At 33.1% G+C, this 19061-nt stretch overlaps 5 protein-coding genes across 6 annotated transcripts in view; 1 reads left to right on the top strand and 4 right to left on the bottom strand.

The window, feature by feature from the left end:
* Positions 1–994: 994 nt before the first annotated feature.
* LOC108749542 (tail-anchored protein insertion receptor WRB-like) lies at positions 995–2732 on the bottom strand. The gene is made up of 4 exons (XM_018488302.1): positions 2367–2732; positions 1958–2123; positions 1678–1745; positions 995–1349 (listed from the first exon to the last, which is right to left on the bottom strand). Exons 1-4 carry the CDS (start codon positions 2433–2435, stop codon positions 1161–1163), a joined length of 492 nt encoding a protein of 163 aa, XP_018343804.1. The 5' UTR covers positions 2436–2732; the 3' UTR covers positions 995–1160.
* A 481-nt stretch (positions 2733–3213) lies between these two features.
* LOC108749545 (26S proteasome non-ATPase regulatory subunit 1) overlaps positions 3214–19061 on the top strand; it is a 49327-nt gene continuing 33479 nt past the window's right edge. The window contains exons 1-9 of the mRNA XM_018488307.1: positions 3214–3288; positions 3658–3775; positions 3893–4062; positions 4142–4350; positions 4897–5370; positions 5685–5911; positions 6162–6417; positions 6617–6805; positions 18798–19013. Of these exons, the coding sequence (XP_018343809.1) occupies positions 3255–3288; positions 3658–3775; positions 3893–4062; positions 4142–4350; positions 4897–5370; positions 5685–5911; positions 6162–6417; positions 6617–6805; positions 18798–19013 (1893 nt within the window). The 5' untranslated portion in view covers positions 3214–3254. The remainder of the gene's footprint in view (positions 3289–3657; positions 3776–3892; positions 4063–4141; positions 4351–4896; positions 5371–5684; positions 5912–6161; positions 6418–6616; positions 6806–18797; positions 19014–19061) is intronic.
* LOC108749549 (pancreatic triacylglycerol lipase-like) lies at positions 7169–9581 on the bottom strand. Of its 2 annotated transcripts, none has more exons than XM_018488318.1 (7): positions 9536–9581; positions 9141–9309; positions 8916–9061; positions 8014–8259; positions 7748–7939; positions 7549–7672; positions 7169–7374 (listed from the first exon to the last, which is right to left on the bottom strand). In XM_018488318.1, the coding sequence occupies exons 1-7, from the start codon at positions 9561–9563 to the stop codon at positions 7317–7319; spliced, it is 963 nt and encodes a 320-aa protein (XP_018343820.1). In that variant the 5' UTR covers positions 9564–9581; the 3' UTR covers positions 7169–7316. The 2 variants fall into 2 exon arrangements, with proteins under 2 accessions (XP_018343820.1, XP_018343822.1); XM_018488320.1 differs by having other exon boundaries at positions 7342–7374; positions 7545–7672.
* LOC108749554 (pancreatic lipase-related protein 2-like) lies at positions 10351–12912 on the bottom strand. The gene is made up of 7 exons (XM_018488329.1): positions 12877–12912; positions 11862–12027; positions 11634–11782; positions 11030–11275; positions 10755–10946; positions 10543–10666; positions 10351–10423 (listed from the first exon to the last, which is right to left on the bottom strand). The coding sequence occupies exons 1-7, from the start codon at positions 12899–12901 to the stop codon at positions 10366–10368; spliced, it is 960 nt and encodes a 319-aa protein (XP_018343831.1). The 5' UTR covers positions 12902–12912; the 3' UTR covers positions 10351–10365.
* Positions 13811–16647, bottom strand: LOC108749555 (pancreatic triacylglycerol lipase-like). The gene is made up of 7 exons (XM_018488330.1): positions 16611–16647; positions 16056–16227; positions 15823–15974; positions 14892–15140; positions 14190–14366; positions 14004–14115; positions 13811–13879 (listed from the first exon to the last, which is right to left on the bottom strand). The coding sequence occupies exons 1-7, from the start codon at positions 16633–16635 to the stop codon at positions 13822–13824; spliced, it is 945 nt and encodes a 314-aa protein (XP_018343832.1). The 5' UTR covers positions 16636–16647; the 3' UTR covers positions 13811–13821.

Raw genomic sequence — 19061 nt, 5'->3', positions numbered from 1 at the left:
CTGTGAAAATTGCCTCGTTGCTGCTTCTGCTGCTTGACGCTTGCATGTATATAAATGCACCTAATGAAGTCTATAATCTTTACTACGCGACACGCTTAATTGGGTTTAATAACATCCGTAATTATAAAATTGTCCAATCACAGTCATTACATTCTTCCGAGGAACAGCTATGATTGGACAATTTTATAACTACGGATGTTATTAAACCCGATTAAACGTGCAGTGTTGGGCTGCCGTCAAATTTCCGGGTGCACCCAGTCATCCAGAAAGCATTTAGATTTCTTTATTGGGCGCTTAGATGGAACGTACAGATTCCTACTCTATCCACCTGGGAGGATGAAAAAACTACTCGGTTCTTTGAGCCGGGTGGAATGGGTAATAATGACGCATTAAAGACTTTCTGTGCTATCCCAGCATGTTTGACGTGCGTCTATACGAAAATCTAAATTTCAAATTATGTCTGTTATAAATAGTATAATCATACTTACAAGGGGCCAGTATTTAATCATCTATTAAGTTTGACAGATCAGGACTTAAGATACTGATAAAATATTTATCTTATATCTTTTATCATTATTATATATATTTTATATATAATTATATTAATTATATATGTATAATGTATATTAAATCTGATATATTTACGTTACTATTTGCTGTAACTGATACATGTAGGACACTCTTATCTTAAGATAAAATCACACAGTCCGGAATAGGACTGAGGAATAGAGAATGCGTCATAGAAGCAACCAATTAGCGTTATTCGGAATAACGCAGAATAACTCTGATTGATTATTTTTATAACGCCTTCTCTATTCCGCAGTCGTTTTTCGCACCTCAAACATTCTGACAAAACTTTGTCAGAAATTCAAACAAATCGATATTTGGCTCAAATAACTGCCATATATAGCACGATTATACGAACTAAATATTGATAATTAATTGTTTCTGTTTTTATCTTTCAATTTGTAAAAGTAAAATATTTCTTGTTGCTGCGAAATTCGTTTATTCATTTTTCTGTAGATCACGCAAGTTCAATCACGAGATAGAGAACTCCCTTTAAATATGTAATACAAAGTATTTTTAATTACTTTCTTCCTGTCAATTACAGAATTCATAATAAGCTGATAGCTTAATGATTTACATGACAACTTATTAAATTACACATATAGTTTTTTACATGCTGATATTCCTAATCGGGTAATCACAAGCCATGCTAACAAAGAAATAGCATTCTCATGTTGACATGGCCAACTCAAGATATTCTGGATTGGCCATAACATATCCTCTGAGAGAACAATAACTGGCTTGTCTTTATACATATACCATAACCATAATATCAATGTACCCTGAAAAAATAATGTAGAGCTTGAAATTGCAAAAAGGATAAGGATAAAAATTCCTGATTTTTCGCTATAATCATATTGAATTATGACAGGAGAGAAAAATTACATCAATTTCTTCTTATAATATATATTTGAATTCTTTCTTATGTCACTACTTGAGCAATAAAATAATGAAATCATGAACTGTTCTTTTAGTTCATGTGATAACATGCAAAAGTAAATTTATCTTAATGTATGACAGATGAAAAAAATGCATACAATTGTAATTTAATAATCTAATATGATTATAGTGAAAACCTGAAATACTTGCTTAAGCAAATAATATACGTACATTCAGTATACGAAAACTATAAATTAGCAACATCTGCAGTTTTATTTTCTGATTTAATCGTTGATCCACTATGAAAAAAGGAAGATTGTACAAAGTCAGAGATACATATAAAATTTTGTGACAAAAACGTAATAATAAAAAACAATCTTATATCAAATATATAGATCTTATTTCTGTCAAAAACAATCAATTCCTGGATCCAACATTGATGAGATGGATATTTTCGGAGTGATAATCTATTACAAGTTTTCATTCGATAAAGTATGAAGGAAAAACTTACTGTTTTCTTTTAGAATATTTTCTACATAATTGCATCGACGTTGGAGCTTAGCACATTTGGCAAACTCATCTACCATGGAGAGTCCTGCCATATTTTCTTTCAAATTACTCAATTCCTTTCGCAGCTCAATGTCATATCTTTTTTGTGCCAACACATGTGATAAAATCTGTATTTTATAACAGCAGAATATTAAGTTATTAAGCACAGTTCGATATAACTTAAATATCTTTGAATATTATTTATGAATACAAACAAATTTTCATCAATTTTAACATAAATATTCGAAAGACTTGCAAATAAAATAAAAAGTGACTTATTAGGTTTACAATCGTCTGACAAGTTCCAATAAAAGTTTTAAAAAATTTAATATAAAAATGCGAAAAGGTATATTTTTTTCCAGAATACTCACAAATCTAATCAGAAACGGCACAATATTATCCAAAATACAAATCAGAGTGGATATCGCGAATAAATCCATGTGTGATGTGAAAAGATAATTATATTAAAGGTTTAGCACAATCACCTTAAAAATCAATAAAATTAAGTTTAATCAACATGTTTTTGCATGAAATGAAATGATGGCAGAAATAAACATCGCTCTGCCTCGCGAACCAAGATACTAAGGGTTAAGGTGCCTTTTCATACCGACGCTCCATTGAACTATATATACACTGGAATGGGCATCGAGGAAAATACGTGGCCACAATTGATCAGCCGCCATTTTAATTGGGACGATATTTTAGCGAATCAGAAGCGTTTGCGCGCGCGTTGCGATCGATGTATCGATCGATGTACTATCAATGGGAAGCCTTTATGATAGAAATGTGATTGGCTTTCTATGCATATGATTATGCGGCTATGCAAGTCGTGTGGAATTGCTGCAATGCTTGCTGCGCTTGGATTGAGTTTAACTTTTGTCGCGCGGTGGAAATTATATATTTTTTACTTTCAAGCAAGCGAGACGTTGATTGGCTATCGCCTCAACTTCCGCCATTCGGCAAGCGTTGCCGCGTTCTGTGTGCAGAAGCCAATGGGTGAGTTCAAGACGCCAAAGCGGCTAGAAATGCTTATCGAGCGATTGAGTATGATTGGTTGGATCTATAAGTAACAACCAATTATGCTCATTTGCTCGGCAAGTAGGCTAGCCGCTTTGTCAACTTGAACGCGCCCATTGCTTCGTCTATCTTATATGCCTATGGCTTTAACGCATCGTTGATATCGTTGTGTATGGTTGTGTATAGTTCCGGCTTGTTAGCCTTCAGACTTCAGGCTCGTACTTTGGAAAATTTATCATTCGATGAAAATCAGCAGGATGAATATCACTTCAGCAGGTGAATCGCCAAATAATTTTCTGTACTCAAATTGTGTCGGTCTTTTGTTAATGCGAGAATTTTATCGCGTTCGCACGAACTTTCGTACAATGATTTGCAATTCGTGCAAAACTTAACCTCGAAATCTTTTTTCGATAATTTCGGAGCATCCATTTTTGGAGTGATACGAAAGAAAAATAATGAAACAAATTTCTCAAAAGTTTATCGATCAGATTTATTATTTAATATTATTTAATATTATTTAACATAGTCTATATGTGTTATTTAATATTTTATTATTTTTGTATATTTATCATATTAAATATTTATCGTAATATATCAATTTTGTGATAATAATTTTTACTTAAAATACAATTAAAATTTTTGCAGCTGGTATAATCTCCTTATTGGAGGAGCCAATGCCGGAATTGAAAGTCTTTGCCTTGAAAAAATTGGACATGATAGTTGATGAATTTTGGCCTGAGATTTCTGAGGCTATAGAAAAAATGTATGTACAGGAAAAAAAGAATACAAAATGTATATTCATGTATTATTGCTGATTTCATTTAGCGTTATTGCTTTTTATCTGTTTATTTTATTCTCTAAGTGGATATTCTATTTACAGTGAGATTCTGCACGAAGATAAGTCGTTCCAACAACATGAACTGGCTGCTCTAGTTGCTAGCAAAGTATATTACCATTTGGGAAGTTTTGAGGATTCATTGACTTATGCTCTTGGAGCAGGAGAACTATTTGACGTCAATGCTCGAAACGAATATGTTGATACTACTATCGGTATGTCAAATTATTATCAATGGTATTTAATCAAGCTATTAATTTCAAGCTATTAATTTTTAATTATTAAATTTTCTAGCCAAGTGTATTGATTATTATACTCAGCAACGCGTCCTGGAGGCAGAAGGAAAACTTCCACCAGGTAGTAAGGGCATTGATCCTAGACTGGAGGGAATAGTGAATCGAATGTTCCAACGCTGTCTGGATGATAATCAATATCGTCAAGCTCTAGGTCTTGCCCTGGAGACACATAGAATGGATATATTTGAAGCAGCCATTATGCAGTCTGTAAGTATTTTGTTATTGAGTTTTCTTTTATATATATAGTACATCGCATTCATTCTACTTAGATGTATAGTAAAAATATTCATAATATACAAAATATTATTTCTAATGACAAAAGGTAGATATCAGTATAAAATTTTAAAACTCTGTAAAAGAACCAAATATAAGTAAGATGTCATCTCTAAATTTTTTTTATAAATTAATATAAAAAAAATTAATGTAGACCCAAGAATAAATCAAATATAAATAATGTTATGAACTTCTGTGGTTATTAGTGCATACATAATATATTTATAATGTGATAAGACAATTCGCGAACAATTGGAATAATCAACATTCTCTTTTTTAATTGTGAAACATATATGGATTAAAAATTGGAACTTGAGACCCATTAATTATTATATTGATTATAAGTGAACCGTTCTTACATGAAACTACTTACGTTTGTCATTGACTTATATATGTTACTTTATCTATACAGATTTATTTATAATTTATAAAATAATTTGTTTGAAATCAAAATTAGACATGAAATTTCTTTTCTTCCAGGACGACGTGAGTGGAATGTTATCATATGCCTTCCAAGTGGCCATGAGCTTGATTCAGAATCGCGGATTTCGTAACACTGTACTCCGCTGTTTGGTCAGTCTCTATCGAAACCTCGGCACCCCCGATTACGTCAACATGTGTCAGTGCTTAATCTTTTTGGACGATCCGCTAGCCGTAGCCGAGCTTTTGGACCGATTAAGCAAGGGTTCGCATGACTGCGTATTGATGGCCTATCAGATTGCTTTTGATCTGTACGAGTCAGCGACTCAGCAGTTTCTCGGTCGTGTTTTACAAGCTCTACGAGCCACTGCGCCAATTCCGGGTGCGTTGATGGTTAAACCGGTGGTTAAACCAATCACTACTACTGCTGTCAAAACCACTGAAGCTAGTGCAGAATCCACAAATATGGAGGTTGATGAGGAAACTGCTGCTCCTGCCGGAGAAGAAAAGGCTCAGCGCAGTGTCGAAAGTTTGGTGAGTGTGTGTTTGTTTTTTAAGTCTGTAGTTTCTTGTCAGAGATGTGATGACTTACATATGCTAATATATGGAATCTACAATTTTAACGCTGATTTTAAATTAGAAGTCATGAAAGAAGAAGACAAAAATACTCTCAGTGGTTTGCCAAAACTTTCCGAAAGATAATATTCAAAGTCTTATATCTGTGTTCTGAGTAGACTTGAACACATTACCTTTCTTTATTAGCACTTTTTGATATTAATTATAATTGCATTATATTGATAAATATATTATACATTCATGAATATTGATTTAAAATATTTTTTTTCTAGAATGCAGAAGAGAGGGAACAACAAGAACGAGTAGATGCTTTGTCTAGTATTTTGGGTGGCGAGGTATCTATCGATTTGCATTTACAATTTCTGATTCGCAGCAATCACACCGATATGTTGATCCTGAAAAACACCAAGGATGCCATACGAGTTTCAATTTGCCACACTGCCACTGTCATTGCGAACGCTTTCATGCATTCTGGGACAACTAGTGATCAATTTTTGAGGTATGCATCTATTTTTAGGACTTTTTAAGGCGTTTTTAATTTTTGATATTTAAAATGTTTTAGTTGTACTTTTATTTTTTAAATAGGAATGTAATACATAAAATATTTAATCTTACTGTTTTCAAATTTTTAGAAATTTTATTTGTTATGATTTATTATTTTAAAAAATATTAAAACGAAACATAAAAAATATGAAGTGAATTCTTGCAGAATTTTTAATTTTTTGAAATTTCTATTTGTTATCTTTTAGGGATAATTTGGAATGGTTGGCTCGTGCTACTAATTGGGCAAAGTTGACTGCGACGGCTTCTTTAGGAGTTATTCATCGAGGTCATGAACAAGAAGCTTTAGCTTTGATGCAGTCATATTTGCCGAGAGATTCTGGTGCCGCTGGTGCCGGATATTCCGAAGGTGGTGGTTTATATGCTTTGGGACTTATACACGCTAATCACGGAGCTGCTATCACAGATTACCTTCTAGGCCAATTAAAAGATGCTCAAAATGAGGTATATCGCATTTAATACTTATTTTGGTACATTTTCTTACGTTAAATTTCCAAATTTTTGTTTATATATATGTATATATAAAATTGATTATTTTTTATTAAATATTTATCAAATTATATATAATAATGTGAATAGATCTTTTATTAACTATGCGTAATAATTAAATTTTATATGATTTATCCTTTAAAACTTGTTCCAGATGGTTCGTCATGGTGGTTGTCTCGGCCTTGGATTGGCCGCAATGGGCTCTCATAGACAAGACGTGTATGAGCAATTAAAATTTAATCTATATCAAGATGACGCCGTAACCGGTGAAGCAGCTGGAATTGCTATGGGAATGGTTATGTTGGGGTCCAAATCAACGCAGGCGATCGAAGATATGGTTGCGGTAAGTTTAGTGCATTTTTTTTCTAGCGTTTTTTATCCCTCGCGTTATTTTTTTATATTTAGATAATGTTTTTGTAGTAATATTTAATAATATGTTATTACTAACAATAAGTATTAATATAAAGACCTACTTTTTATATTATTTTAAATGCTTATTTTAAAATCTGCTATTTATGAATGAAGAGAGAAAAAGATTTTAATAATAAAAACAAAATCACGTCAAAATGTTATTTAAAAAACTCAACATCATGAAAAAAAGAGTGTAAAAAAATGAAGGTATTTGGGAAAAATAGATTTTCTGGCATTTATTTTATATTTTATTACATTGAAAGGACACCAAAATATTGTTTATTAATGCGAGCTATTGAAATAATGAAAGACATAATTTTGAGTGAGTAAACCTGTAAAATAAACAGATTTAGTGTAAGTAAAGATTTACAATAAAAACAATTTTAATAAAATAAGAAAAAGAAATATGTACAAATTTAAAGTAAGTGCAAAATAATCAATCGTTATCCAAGTGCAAACGGAGGTTCACTAGCAGTCTGCAGAGTGTACATTCCATTTGCGCTGAAAATGACAAATGATAAAAAAAATTAACATGTCGATTATATGAAAGAAAACATGAAAGTTTCCGATATTTCTTGATTGATTAAAAGAAATAGACATGAAATATTAGGAAAAATGATTTTGAAAAGAGATAAATATCCACATTGGAAGAAAACAAAATAACACTGTACTTACTTTGGATCGATGGATGGTCCTCCCATAAACACATTTCCGGCGCGAAAACCTGTGGGATTTGTGATAGATTCAATGTAATACATCTCAGACCTTGAATGCGCACATCCCATCGCCTCGACATCGCCTGCAAATTGTGGATTAATCAGTCGTTTAACTAATGAATCAATAAGTTAACTGATATTGGCAAGACTTTATTTACCGATCCCTCTGATCGGACCGCATCCTGGTTGCTCTTCGCCGCCATTGGGATAAAAATCAGAAGTACCGATTGCTGATTTTATGCCTACAAATTTCGTGCAGGTGTGTATCACTTGTACTAGAATCGCGTCCGACTTGTCCACTCTTTCTCCTGGTCCGTTGAATTCGAATAAAGGTGCTGCAGGATCTAAAGCTGTAAATCAGAAATTTATTTCAATTTAGAATCAAGATAACTTAAATAAAATTGAAAACTTGTCGCTGACTTACCGATTACCTCGGCGATCTTGCCAGTTGCGAAACGAGCGCTGAGACCCGCGACATGAGCTCCTAAAGAGTGTCCGATTATTACAGTTTTGTTAGGATCAAGCTTTGCATTATTCTCCAGGAAGTTTATCAAAAAGGCTACGCGTTGTGACACGAGTGGCGCACTTCTTGCGGATATGAGGTACAAATGATTGGCTGCGTCCCTCCAGTCGATCAGGATGATATTATAATCGCCAACATTAAGAAAAGCTAAGGATATTGACATGATAGCAATAATAGAATGGAGGTAATTATCAAGATTCGAGACAATAAAATAATTCATACTTACATAAAAAGATCAAATATTAAATTAAGTTTAAGAACGTACAAAAAGGATATTTCAAAGAGTTCGGAAATTGGAAATAAAAGCAGAGAAATAAGAATATTTTGGGAAATTCCAGGAAAAAACATCAAAGAACATTAAAGTCGATAGTTAAAAATGTTAAAAATTGAAGGGGGAGAGGGGGGGGGAGAGAGAGAGAATTATTAATACAAATAAATATATCATTCGATCAAAGTGGATCTTGGTGTTTAATAATATTTTTTGTGTTTTTTGAATTTTACAATCTCGTAAATTGCACCGATTATATATGTATATTTGTCGTTCTTTGAACACAATCCTATAGACTGAAGCTGAAGTATGTGAACTTGGATCTTTCTTATTTCGTGTGCGGATAATTTACATTAAAAAAAAATTTGTACTGTTATTAATATTATATACCAAGACCCCGCTTTGACCGAATAAGGCGTTTATTTGTGTGTCGAATATTTCTCAATCGATTTTCACTTAATATTATCGAAAATTAGATTAAGGATCCAAAAAAGAAAGAATCCAAAAGTAATTAAGATTAATAATGATTCTATACCGTCTCGAATCTGGGTGCAACCTCCATCGCAATTTCCGTGCCATCCATGAGTGACGAATCGAGTGGGATGATTAGGATTCCAAAAACTCTTCTTTATACTATCCATATCGTCGATGATTAGCTGCTGTCCAATTTCCGGGTTGTTTCTAGAGAAGAAAATATTCATTTAGAAGCGATATTTTTTTATAATTACGGTGTTGCGCTAATATTTCAATACATACTTACCGAGTGTACAAATAGAAGGTGGTCTTTTGCACGGATTTATGGATCTCTTTGAGATGTACTTGTGTAATTTTAGATTCGTTTATATCGATCAGATTTGGTATTCCATGATCGTCGATGACAATTGAATAGTTCAAATTTGACGCAATGAACGCCAATAAGGAAGGATACACTACAAGTAAAAGATATCCGTTTAAAATATTTCTCTAATTGTAAGAATCGTAAAATAAAATTGAATAGGTTTATGCAGAATTTATGAGAATATTTTTTTCTTTATGGAAATGCAACTTTAAGAAAATCTTTTCACGGATGTAACTGCAAGTCTAAAATTTTAATCTTTTCCACGACTACTTAATTGCGAAATTTTTAATTACGAAGGTAATTAATATTTTACGTACATAATGTTGTTACCAGCGAAGTAACCATCTTGAAAGTAATTTTCACAAGTTATATAAACAAGGATATAAGTGTACATATATTACATTTTCTTTTATAGTTCGTCGATAGATATTTATCTACTCAGTATGATTGATAAGTTATCGTTAATATCCATAGCTATCATAAATTGCAAACGTCAATCACGTTTGAATGGTTTAATTAAAATTTATTAATTTAAAAATTAAAACTAATTTTAAGAACTTTTCAAAAAATAATTAATGACTATAGTCAGATATTCTTTTTTCGGGACAAACAGCGTCGGATATAATGCTAGTAATACAATGTCATCTATCATCGGAGACAAAGAAAAGGTTCCAAAATGTTGGAAACTTCGTTGTGTTACTTTAATAAAATTTAATTATATACGTTTAGCTTATGCTTGGCTTTGATTGGCATTATTGTTTACTGATTTATGCGCCTTTTCCTTTTTAACTTGTATAAACAAAACTTCTATTTTGATAATTTTATTTATACTGATATCTAATGGTAAAGTAAGAGTGTTTTTTTTTTTATTGATAACAGTGACAATATAGTAATCACTGAAGATCAACAAAGTGAGATGCAACTTTAAACTGTATTGAATCATGAAGGAAATGTTGATCATTCCATTAACATTCAAAGCGATTCAGAAAACATTCGTAATTTTTTAACGCATACAGCACAGATCATTCCAGCAATATTACAGCAATATTATACCATGTCAGCAATATATTGTAAGCTCATGTTATATGAGTATGATTTAAAAATATTAAATATCAATAGTGTTTATTGTTCTGTGTTATCCGTATTGCTATCCGAGTGCAAATGGTGATCTGTCGGCAGTCTTCAGAACGTACACTCCACGTGCACTGCAAGTGACACAAACAATGAATGAATTAATTGACGTTTTAGTCAAGTTACACATGTAGACTGGATGATGCTTCGTTAAAAAAAAAAAAAAGAATCTTTATTTTATATTAAAACTCACTTTGGATCGAGGGATGGTCCACCCATGAACACTTTTCCGGCGCGGAAACCCCTAGGATTTAGGATGGACTCGATGTAATAATCAAGAGCTCGCATGTGCGCGCATGTTATTGCCATTAAATTGCCTGCGAATGTGAAGGAATTAATTATTTTTTAAACTAATGAATCAATGTGGGCGATTTTAATTAACTGATACGGATGAACTTTATTTACCGATCCATCTGATCCGACCGCATCCTGGTTGCTCCTCGCCGCCGTTGACATAAAAATCAGACGTGCCGATCGCTGCTTTTATGCCTATATACTTTATGCAGGTGTGTATTACTTGGACTAAAATCGCGTCCGTCTTATCCGCTCTTTTTCCTGGTTCTTTATACTCGAAACAAGGTCCTGCAGGATCTAAAGCTGTAAATGAGAAATTTGTTTCAATTTGGGATCAAGATATAATAGTTAAATAGGGAAATCGAAAGCTTCGTCGTTGGACTTACCAACTACTTCTCTGATCTTGCCAGTCGCAAAACGAGCGCTGAGACTGGCGATATGCCCTCCCAATGAATATCCGATTATTGCGGTTCTATCAGGATCGAGACTTGCATTGTTCTCCAGGAAATCTATCAAAAGGGCTATGTAATGTGACACAATTGGCGTACCTCTCGCGGATTTTGAGTACAAATGATTGGCTGCTGCCCGCCAGTCGATCAGAATGATATTGTAATCGCCAACATTGAGATAGGCTAAGGATATTGACGTGATAGCATTGTTTGTTAGAATGTAAATTAATTGCGGCTCGATACAGTAAAGTAATTTATGCTTAAATAAGGATATTACATAATTAAGTTTGAGAACTGTAAAAAAAATATATTTTAGAACATTGAAAATAAAGGAGTAAAGAATGTTTTTAGAAAGAGGGGAAGGAAGAGTCAAGAAATCAAAGAATATCAAATTTGAGATAAAAGACAAAATATAAAAAATTTATAAGGTCTAGGGAGGTGCAAGAAAGAGAGGGAGGGAGGGGGGAAAAGAGAGGTAAAAATTATATTAAGGATGCAGAAAAGGGTTCAGAAACAATCGGGATTTATAATGATGTTATACCGTCTCGAATGTCAGTGCAAATGGTTGATTCGCAGTCTCCTTTCCATCCATGAATGATCAGTCGAGTAGGATGATCAGGATTCCAAAAACTCTTCTTAATACTATTCAGATCGTCGATGAATAGCTGCCGTCCAATTTTTGGGTTGTGTCTAGAGAGGATGAGTTTAATGTGGAAATAATTAACGATACGATATTGCGTCAGTAACATGTTATTTCAGATGTACTTACCGAGTGTATAAATGGAATGTGGTTTTTTGCGCGTCTTTATAGATTGTATTGAATATCAAATTCAGTATGAATTCAGATTCGTTGATATCGTTTAGTGTTCCACTATCGTTGATATCATTCGTATAGTTAAGATTCGTCGCAATGAACGCCAATAAAGAAGAATATACTGCAAGTAGAAGGCATCTGTCGATTTATTTAAAGAGTTATTTTCTCAAAGGTGAAATTAAATACGTTGCAGATTTTTATGCAATTTAAAAATAATTTTTCTTTCATTATCACAAATCCAAGAATCTTAACATTTGTTTTTCTCGAATATCTAATCGCAAGTCTATGATTTTAATCTTTTTTCTACAAATATTTAATTGCAAAATTCAAAATTCATTAATTCTTTAGGTATATAATGTAATTACGATCGAAGCGATCATCTTCAAAGTAATTTCAATTTTTACATGATGTTAAAGATGTAAGTTAATGCAATATTTATTCAATGGCATAATCAAAAAGCCGTTGATGACCAATAGCTAATATAAATCAGGCGTCAATCAAATTTGAATGGAGATTAATTTAAAAAAAGGTTGTAAATAATAAGTAATGATTATAATCGATATCTTTTTTCTTCGAGAGAAATTGTTTCAAATATAACGCTAGTAGTACAAACAGAACTTTTATTCTGAAGTGTATTTCAAGTGTTTTGAAACCGAACGGCATGATAAAATAAGAGTTTTTCTGTTGATGATATAGTAATGATTGAGGAAGTGTGATGCAACTTCAATGAAAAGACAGAGTTTTTCTGATATGGATACTATGTAACTGTATGAAGAATAATTTTGTTTGACACACGAAGATGCGAGATCGAAAAAGAATATTTTTTTCTCGCGAATGCAACTCGATAAATTACAAATACAGTCCATTATCAAACATCAACATTAGACATTACCATATTAACATTTAAGAAACAATATTTTCTTTATGAATACGCGACTGTAAAATTTGAGAATAATGATCTTTTACGTACGGATTGTAATCGCTGATGGAACCATCTTCTCGAGTAGTCGACACAATCCGTTGAAGAATTCCGTTTTGTGGACGACTTTTTTGTAACTTATCAACGGATATTTCACAATGTGTTCGATAAGATGATGATTAACAAGAATCAATTAATGTGTCATTTAAAAAAAAAAGCTTAATTAATCCCAGACATTTTATGAGTGATATTACAGTGGATGTTAGCATAGAGGATGTCCCAAAATTCTCGAATCAAAATATTACAGCGATAAAGTTCTCGAAAAAATAAGTTATGAAAGAATCTACTATTTATTGTTCCGAGCAGTACTTTTGAGACATAAGGTTAAACAGCAATTATAGATTATAGTTAAACGAGGCCATTTAAAGATTAAAAACCAATTATAGATTACACAGGGTAATTTGTACGTAACGTAGAATTGGTCAGTTGTAAAAACTAAGTTATAAAGTGCCATTTAACGTTCCGAGTAATAGTTTTTAACCTTTATGTTTTACTTAGTTACTACTTAAAAGGACAAATACTTTTATAACTTATTTTTTTTTAGACTTTCTTACTGTGATATATTAATTCGCGAATTTCGGGATATATCCTGTATATTTATTGAAAAGACAGCTTGTAACTTTTAATAATCTTTATTAAAAGACTTGTAATCTGAAATGTAATTTTAAATTGTTTATGTTGAATATTAAAAAAAAATGTTACATGCAGTTTATATTTGCTTTGGTACAAAGTATTACTTGAAGGTTTTATTATGATTTTTTATAATTGAATTCTATTAGACATTTTTAAAGGGAAACTATGTATCGAGTCGTGAACGAAATGTTGATTATTCCATGATAAATCATTCAAGAGGATTCAGAATGTTCGTAAAAAGTTCATTTTAATATCATAGATGTATATACAATTTAAAAATAAATAACAATGTCTATTGTTCTGTTATCCGAGTCCGAACGGTGATTTTTCGGCAGTCTCTAAAACATACTCTCCACATGCGCTGAAAATGACAGAAATAATAAATGAATCAATTAACGTCTCGGCCAACTTGCACGGGCGGATGATGGACGATGCTGTGTTTCCAAAAAGAATGATTGTTCGAATTACGATGATATTGTACTCACTTTGGATCGAGGGATGGTCCACCCATGAACACTTTCCCGGCGCGAAAGCCCACGGGATTCAGGATAGACTCAGCGTAGTACTTGTAAGACCTCGCGTGCGCGCATGTGAGTGCTGTGAATTAATTAGCGCGTTAATTAATGAGTAAATGATGTTGATTTCGGCATTCGATAGCAGGCTTTATTTACCAATTGTACCGCATCCCGGCTGGCTCTTGCCACCGTTCGGATAAAAGTCGGCACTACCAATCGGTTCTTCCAAACCCAGAATACTCGTGTGAATCACTTGCACCCGAGCTGCATCTGATCGATCTACTCTTTCTCCCGGTCCTTTCGAATCGAACAAGGGTTTTGCGGGATCTAAAGCTGCAAATTAAACTCTCTATTTTATCGCGTTTCTCGAATCGAGAGATTTCTTTTTTAGCAGGAATTAGTAGAGAAAGCCAATATTTTAAAAAGCTTCTTTGTTTCGTTTTTACTTATTGCTATTGTTAGTCTCATTTATTTTGTTTTTCACGCAGTTTTTTTCAAGAAAATTAATGTTCCTTTTTTATTTATTTATTTTTTTCAAGTTTTGAAAGATCTTAATTATATTATTTATTTTTAAGCTGTTTTCTTTTTTTTTTTTGATATCACATCAATGATATTTATTGAATAATAAAGATTGGAAATAAGACCGTTAGATACATTACTTTAAATACGAAGCGCCACTACAGTCTGAATGTTAAGATGTTGAACTATTATATATATTCATTTAAATGAGTTAATTTCAGAAATTATAAATTGCGTGCCGATATGATTGTCGGACTTTCAACGCGATCAATCTGAAATATTAATAATCTCCCCCAAATCTCCCAAACTTAATCTTAAAGAACTATTTATTGAACTTACCTACCGCCTCAGCAATTTCGCCATTCGCATTACGAGCGGCGAGACCGACGACATGCCCTCCCAGAGAATGACCTATCACTTTGGTCTTGGAAGGATCCAAACCAGCTTGGCTCTGTAGAAAATCTATCAATTGTGTCACGCGTTTCGCCACTAATGGCACACTCCTCGCGACTTTCCAGTACCATAGATATCCGGCTGCCTTGCTCCAGTCGATCAGGATGACGTTATAATCGCCAATGCTAAGATAAGCTGAGGATAACAAAGAGGAAATATTAATAACCTAGAAATTAGTTGCCAAAACACGGAGCGCTAGAACGACGCGTGGAATCTGGGAGTTCAGAAATTCAAATAATGTTTGAGAATTTAAGGAATCCAGAAGGATCGGATAATAGAAAGTAACGAGGGGAGAGAGAGAAACAAGGATTTTGTATTGAGAGATCGGGAAACCAGGGAGAAAATTAAATTTAAAGAATTTACAGTGATTAATAATTTAGAAAATTTTAAAGCTGAAGTAAAGGGGCAGGAAATCATATTAATTTGTAACTAAAACATATGGGTTTTCATTGCTGTGGGAGTAATTTAAAAAATAATTTTCTGAAAAAAAAAAATATTCAACGCGTGTTTATATCTAACAAAATTCAGAAGCAATAAATTTATTAATATTTTATTTTTGTTTTCTTAACAATTTTGTATACCATAGATTAGAAATGTATGATTGAACTCGAAAAATTTCTCGATGAAAATAAAGCTGATAATAAACGATTTTAGTTTTTTTCAAACTAAAGTTTTTTTGCCATTACTTTGTTATTTTCTCCTAGGACCCATATGTTTCTTCAGGGTAACACCCTGAGAAGTACATTCCTCTTACGGATTGATCTTGGAAATAGCAAGAATTCAGGTATTCAAGCTATTAAGATTGATAGCGTCCTACCGTCCCGAATCAGGGCGCAAGCAGATTCATCTTCTGTGTCCCCTCGCCATCCATGAGTGATAATACGAGTAGGATGAGTAGGATTCCAAGAAGTCTTCTCCACACTGTCATTATCATTAATGATCAGTGGCTCTCCGACTTTCCGATTATTCCTATGGAGAAAGATCGATTTCGCGTTAGAAGCTTGTAGAATCTTTGTTGCATTTTTTCGTCAGCTTTTCGGACATATTTACCGAGTGTATAACAGAAATTGAGTTTGGGAGGTGGCATAGCTGATCTCCTCATATTCTGCTTGTGTAAGTACCGCAGGTTCGTTGATGTCGATTATGTGCAACACCCCATGCTCATCGGCGAAGAGCGTGTAGTTCGAATGTGATGCGAGGGACGTCAATAAAGTGGGATACACTGCGGGCAAAAGTACACGAGTCTAAAATGATGTTTTAAGATGGAATTAAATGTGTTAGAGATTTACGCAAAATCCAAAAATATTTTGTTCTTTCTTAGAACTAGGTGTAGGATAACTTTCTGTTATTAATGGCAACTGCACTGAAAAAATTTTACTAAATGTTAATAGATATTTATTTGAATAGTATTAAGATCTGGTTTCACCAATGTGAAAAGCTTAATCTCCATTGTACTTACGACTTATCTTTTTCTAATTCTTGAAATTAAAAACAGATTTGAACACAGAAATTAAAGTTAATCTCACATTGGTGGAACTGAGCTTAAATACATTTACGAAATGTAAACGCGACGATGAAATTTGAGAATAATTATTTTTCACACACCAATTGCAATCGCCGGCAAAGTCATCTTCACGGTTGATAAGATCTGTTAAATTTTCCGTTGTCACTGACGATTCTTTTATAGCTTGCTGATGGATATATTTACACTATGCGTTCGATAAGATGATATCGATCAATATGTATCAATTAGTACATGTGTCTGTTTCGAAAAGAGATTATTAATTAATCCGACTCTTTTGTGATTATAATTGGATATCAATGTATATTTATTGAAATGACAGCTTACGATTTATGAGTAATCGTGATTGAAAGATTGAAAGATAATCTGAAATGTAATTTTAAATTATTTGAAGTGTTTTAATGCTGTAAATCTTGAAAGGGTGTAAGGGAAGGTCGCCGATATCGACATATCGCTTTGTTTTTAGACAATCCTTAGGCAAAAAGGTAAAAATAAAACTTTAAATACATAAATACAAATTAAAAAGTGTCTTCTATCAGATAATATTTGCAATTTTGCGATAATTAATTTTTTCGTAAGATAAGCAAAAATGAGCGTCCGACAAAATAGGCTTCAAAATTGACACAGTGAATGCCACATATTCTTATTATTTTTCTTTTACAGAAATTATCTGTATAAAATACAAGTGAATGTATCTAAGATTTTCCAGAATCTTTTCACTTCGATATAAAACATTTTTGTTGAATTATATGCGTATTTACTTCACGTTGTTCTGTGCAAGGTGCAAATATGTAACGCCATAGTTTTTCAACGGCTTTTCCATATATGTACCATTGTCTTCAGTTCCGACAGAGTTACTTCATACTATAAAGCAGCATTATAAAGATTAAGTTAGCTCATGATTTGTTTTACAGACAGGTGTGCCGGTTTTTACGCTGCACCTCGAGTTTATATTTAAAACTATATTACGAAACAATTAAGAAAGATAAATAATATAAATGAAACTGATTTAGGAAACTACAGGTATTCAAAACGACGTAGCATTATTAATAATATAGTCACTATTATTTAAATTTTGCAAAAGGAAATCGTAAGGATTTTATTTTTGCATTCGTAGAATACGTTTTTAGCCGATTTCGCATAGAAATCGCATGCATTTACACTTTTTTAATTAACTAAACAAATTATGTTTTTGTTAGTAACAAAGTGTTAATAAAGTGCAATAGTTAACTTCTGCGAAATAAGTGTTGCTTTAGGAGATCTATGTAGATGACTTTCTCTATTAGTATTAAATATTGTTTAAAGATTTTATTAATTAATTTCTTATAATTGTTTGAATTACATGTTTTTAGAAGAACTAGTACGCGTTTCTTCAGTGCATTAAACGATTTAGATAAAGATTCTATTTTCTCTGGGGCATGGCCGATAAAGACACGAGCAGCTCGCTGTGTTTTTTTCTCACGCTTTTCGCGCATTAATCTGTAAAGTTTTTCTTTCCGAGTCTGCCAAAACCCGCAGTCGCATTTTAGTTTCTACGTTTTTCACGGAAAAGTAGTTTTGCACGCGGTTGAAACGAGCTTTAACTTTCGTCGCTGCCGGCCACCGCTGCAAGCAGCAGCAGGTCGATGCTAAACGAATCATAACTTGCCACTAGTCGGTCGGTTTAATCGAATTACCCATTACGGGTTCCATAATGTATCCTAGCGGCTGTGATTAAGTAACACACAAGCACATCTCGATCTCCTGCAAAAAGCAGCCTGCATTAATTGTAGATCTGTGCGAAGTAAATGCGGATCATTAAACGTTAAAAGTGTACAACTCGACGGAGGGAAATTTTCAGAAGCGAAAAAGAAGAATTTGAATTTGCGAGAGAGAACTTTTCTCTCAGGGAGATGAATAATTTCTTCCCGCGCGAGAATTGGAAAATATTAATTTGCAGCTATTGAGGATGCTTCTGAATTTTACTTTTTAGAATAACAAAATTAAAATTTAATTCAGATAACCGGATAAAATTAATCTTTTAAACGCGGAACACGCACTTAAATGTAAACGCTTACCATATCGATTATTTTATCGATTAAGAAAAGTAATTTCTAATTGCCAAAGTGAGTTGCATTATACAGTACAACTGTGTATTTATGGGCGAGTCAAGGAAAATACTGTTTATTATCTTCTCGGTGTTTATTGAGGATAATGCAAGGGGAAGATATTTCTGATTTTGAGATTTATCTGATTATCGAGTTTCTTACGAGAGGCTTTTGCTTTTCCAGTACGCCCAAGAGACCCAACATGAGAAGATCTTACGTGGTCTGGCGGTCGGCATCGCCTTCACGATGTACGGCCGTCTCGAGGAGGCCGATCCCCTGGTGACGTCTTTGTGCGCCGACAAGGATCCGATTTTGCGTAGAAGCGGCATGTACACTCTGGCGATGGCCTACTGTGGCACCGGAAACAATCAGGCTATCCGCAAACTCCTGCATGTTGCCGTAAGTGTTCGTCCGATATGACTACTAGACTCGTAGATTAATAAATAC

This window comes from Trachymyrmex septentrionalis, unplaced genomic scaffold (genome assembly GCF_001594115.1).
Source record: "Trachymyrmex septentrionalis isolate Tsep2-gDNA-1 unplaced genomic scaffold, Tsep1.0 scaffold3, whole genome shotgun sequence".
NCBI lineage: Eukaryota > Metazoa > Arthropoda > Insecta > Hymenoptera > Formicidae > Trachymyrmex > Trachymyrmex septentrionalis.
The sequence above is the reverse complement of the archived record's forward strand: the minus strand, read 5'-3'. Positions and strand labels throughout refer to the sequence as shown.

Excerpts from the sequence above, each read along its gene's own strand:
- LOC108749542 (XM_018488302.1), bottom strand. The coding sequence starts at position 2,435 with ATGGATTTATTCGCGATATCCACTCTGATTTGTATTTTGGATAATATT. Across the intron at positions 2,124-2,366 it reads TGCCGTTTCTGATTAGATTT|ATTTTATCACATGTGTTGGC; the intron begins GTGAGTATTCTG and ends TATAAAATACAG. Across the intron at positions 1,350-1,677 it reads ATAGTTTTCGTATACTGAAT|GGTACATTGATATTATGGTT; the intron begins GTACGTATATTA and ends TTATTTTTTCAG.
- LOC108749554 (XM_018488329.1), bottom strand. The coding sequence starts at position 12,901 with ATGGTTCCATCAGCGATTACAATCC. Across the intron at positions 12,028-12,876 it reads TCCATCAGCGATTACAATCC|TATATTCTTCTTTATTGGCG; the intron begins GTACGTAAAAGA and ends TTCTACTTGCAG. Across the intron at positions 11,783-11,861 it reads ACATTCCATTTATACACTCG|ACACAACCCAAAAATTGGAC; the intron begins GTAAGTACATCT and ends CATCCTCTCTAG.
- LOC108749549 (XM_018488318.1), bottom strand. The coding sequence starts at position 9,563 with ATGGTTACTTCGCTGGTAACAACATTAT. Across the intron at positions 8,260-8,915 it reads TTGCACCCAGATTCGAGACG|CTTTTCTTAATGTTGGCGAT; the intron begins GTATAGAATCAT and ends CAATATCCTTAG. Across the intron at positions 7,940-8,013 it reads CAAGATCGCCGAGGTAATCG|CTTTAGATCCTGCAGCACCT; the intron begins GTAAGTCAGCGA and ends TCTGATTTACAG.
- LOC108749555 (XM_018488330.1), bottom strand. The coding sequence starts at position 16,635 with ATGACTTTGCCGGCGATTGCAATTG. Across the intron at positions 15,975-16,055 it reads CAATTTCTGTTATACACTCG|GAATAATCGGAAAGTCGGAG; the intron begins GTAAATATGTCC and ends CTTTCTCCATAG. Across the intron at positions 15,141-15,822 it reads TTGCGCCCTGATTCGGGACG|CTTATCTTAGCATTGGCGAT; the intron begins GTAGGACGCTAT and ends TGTTATCCTCAG.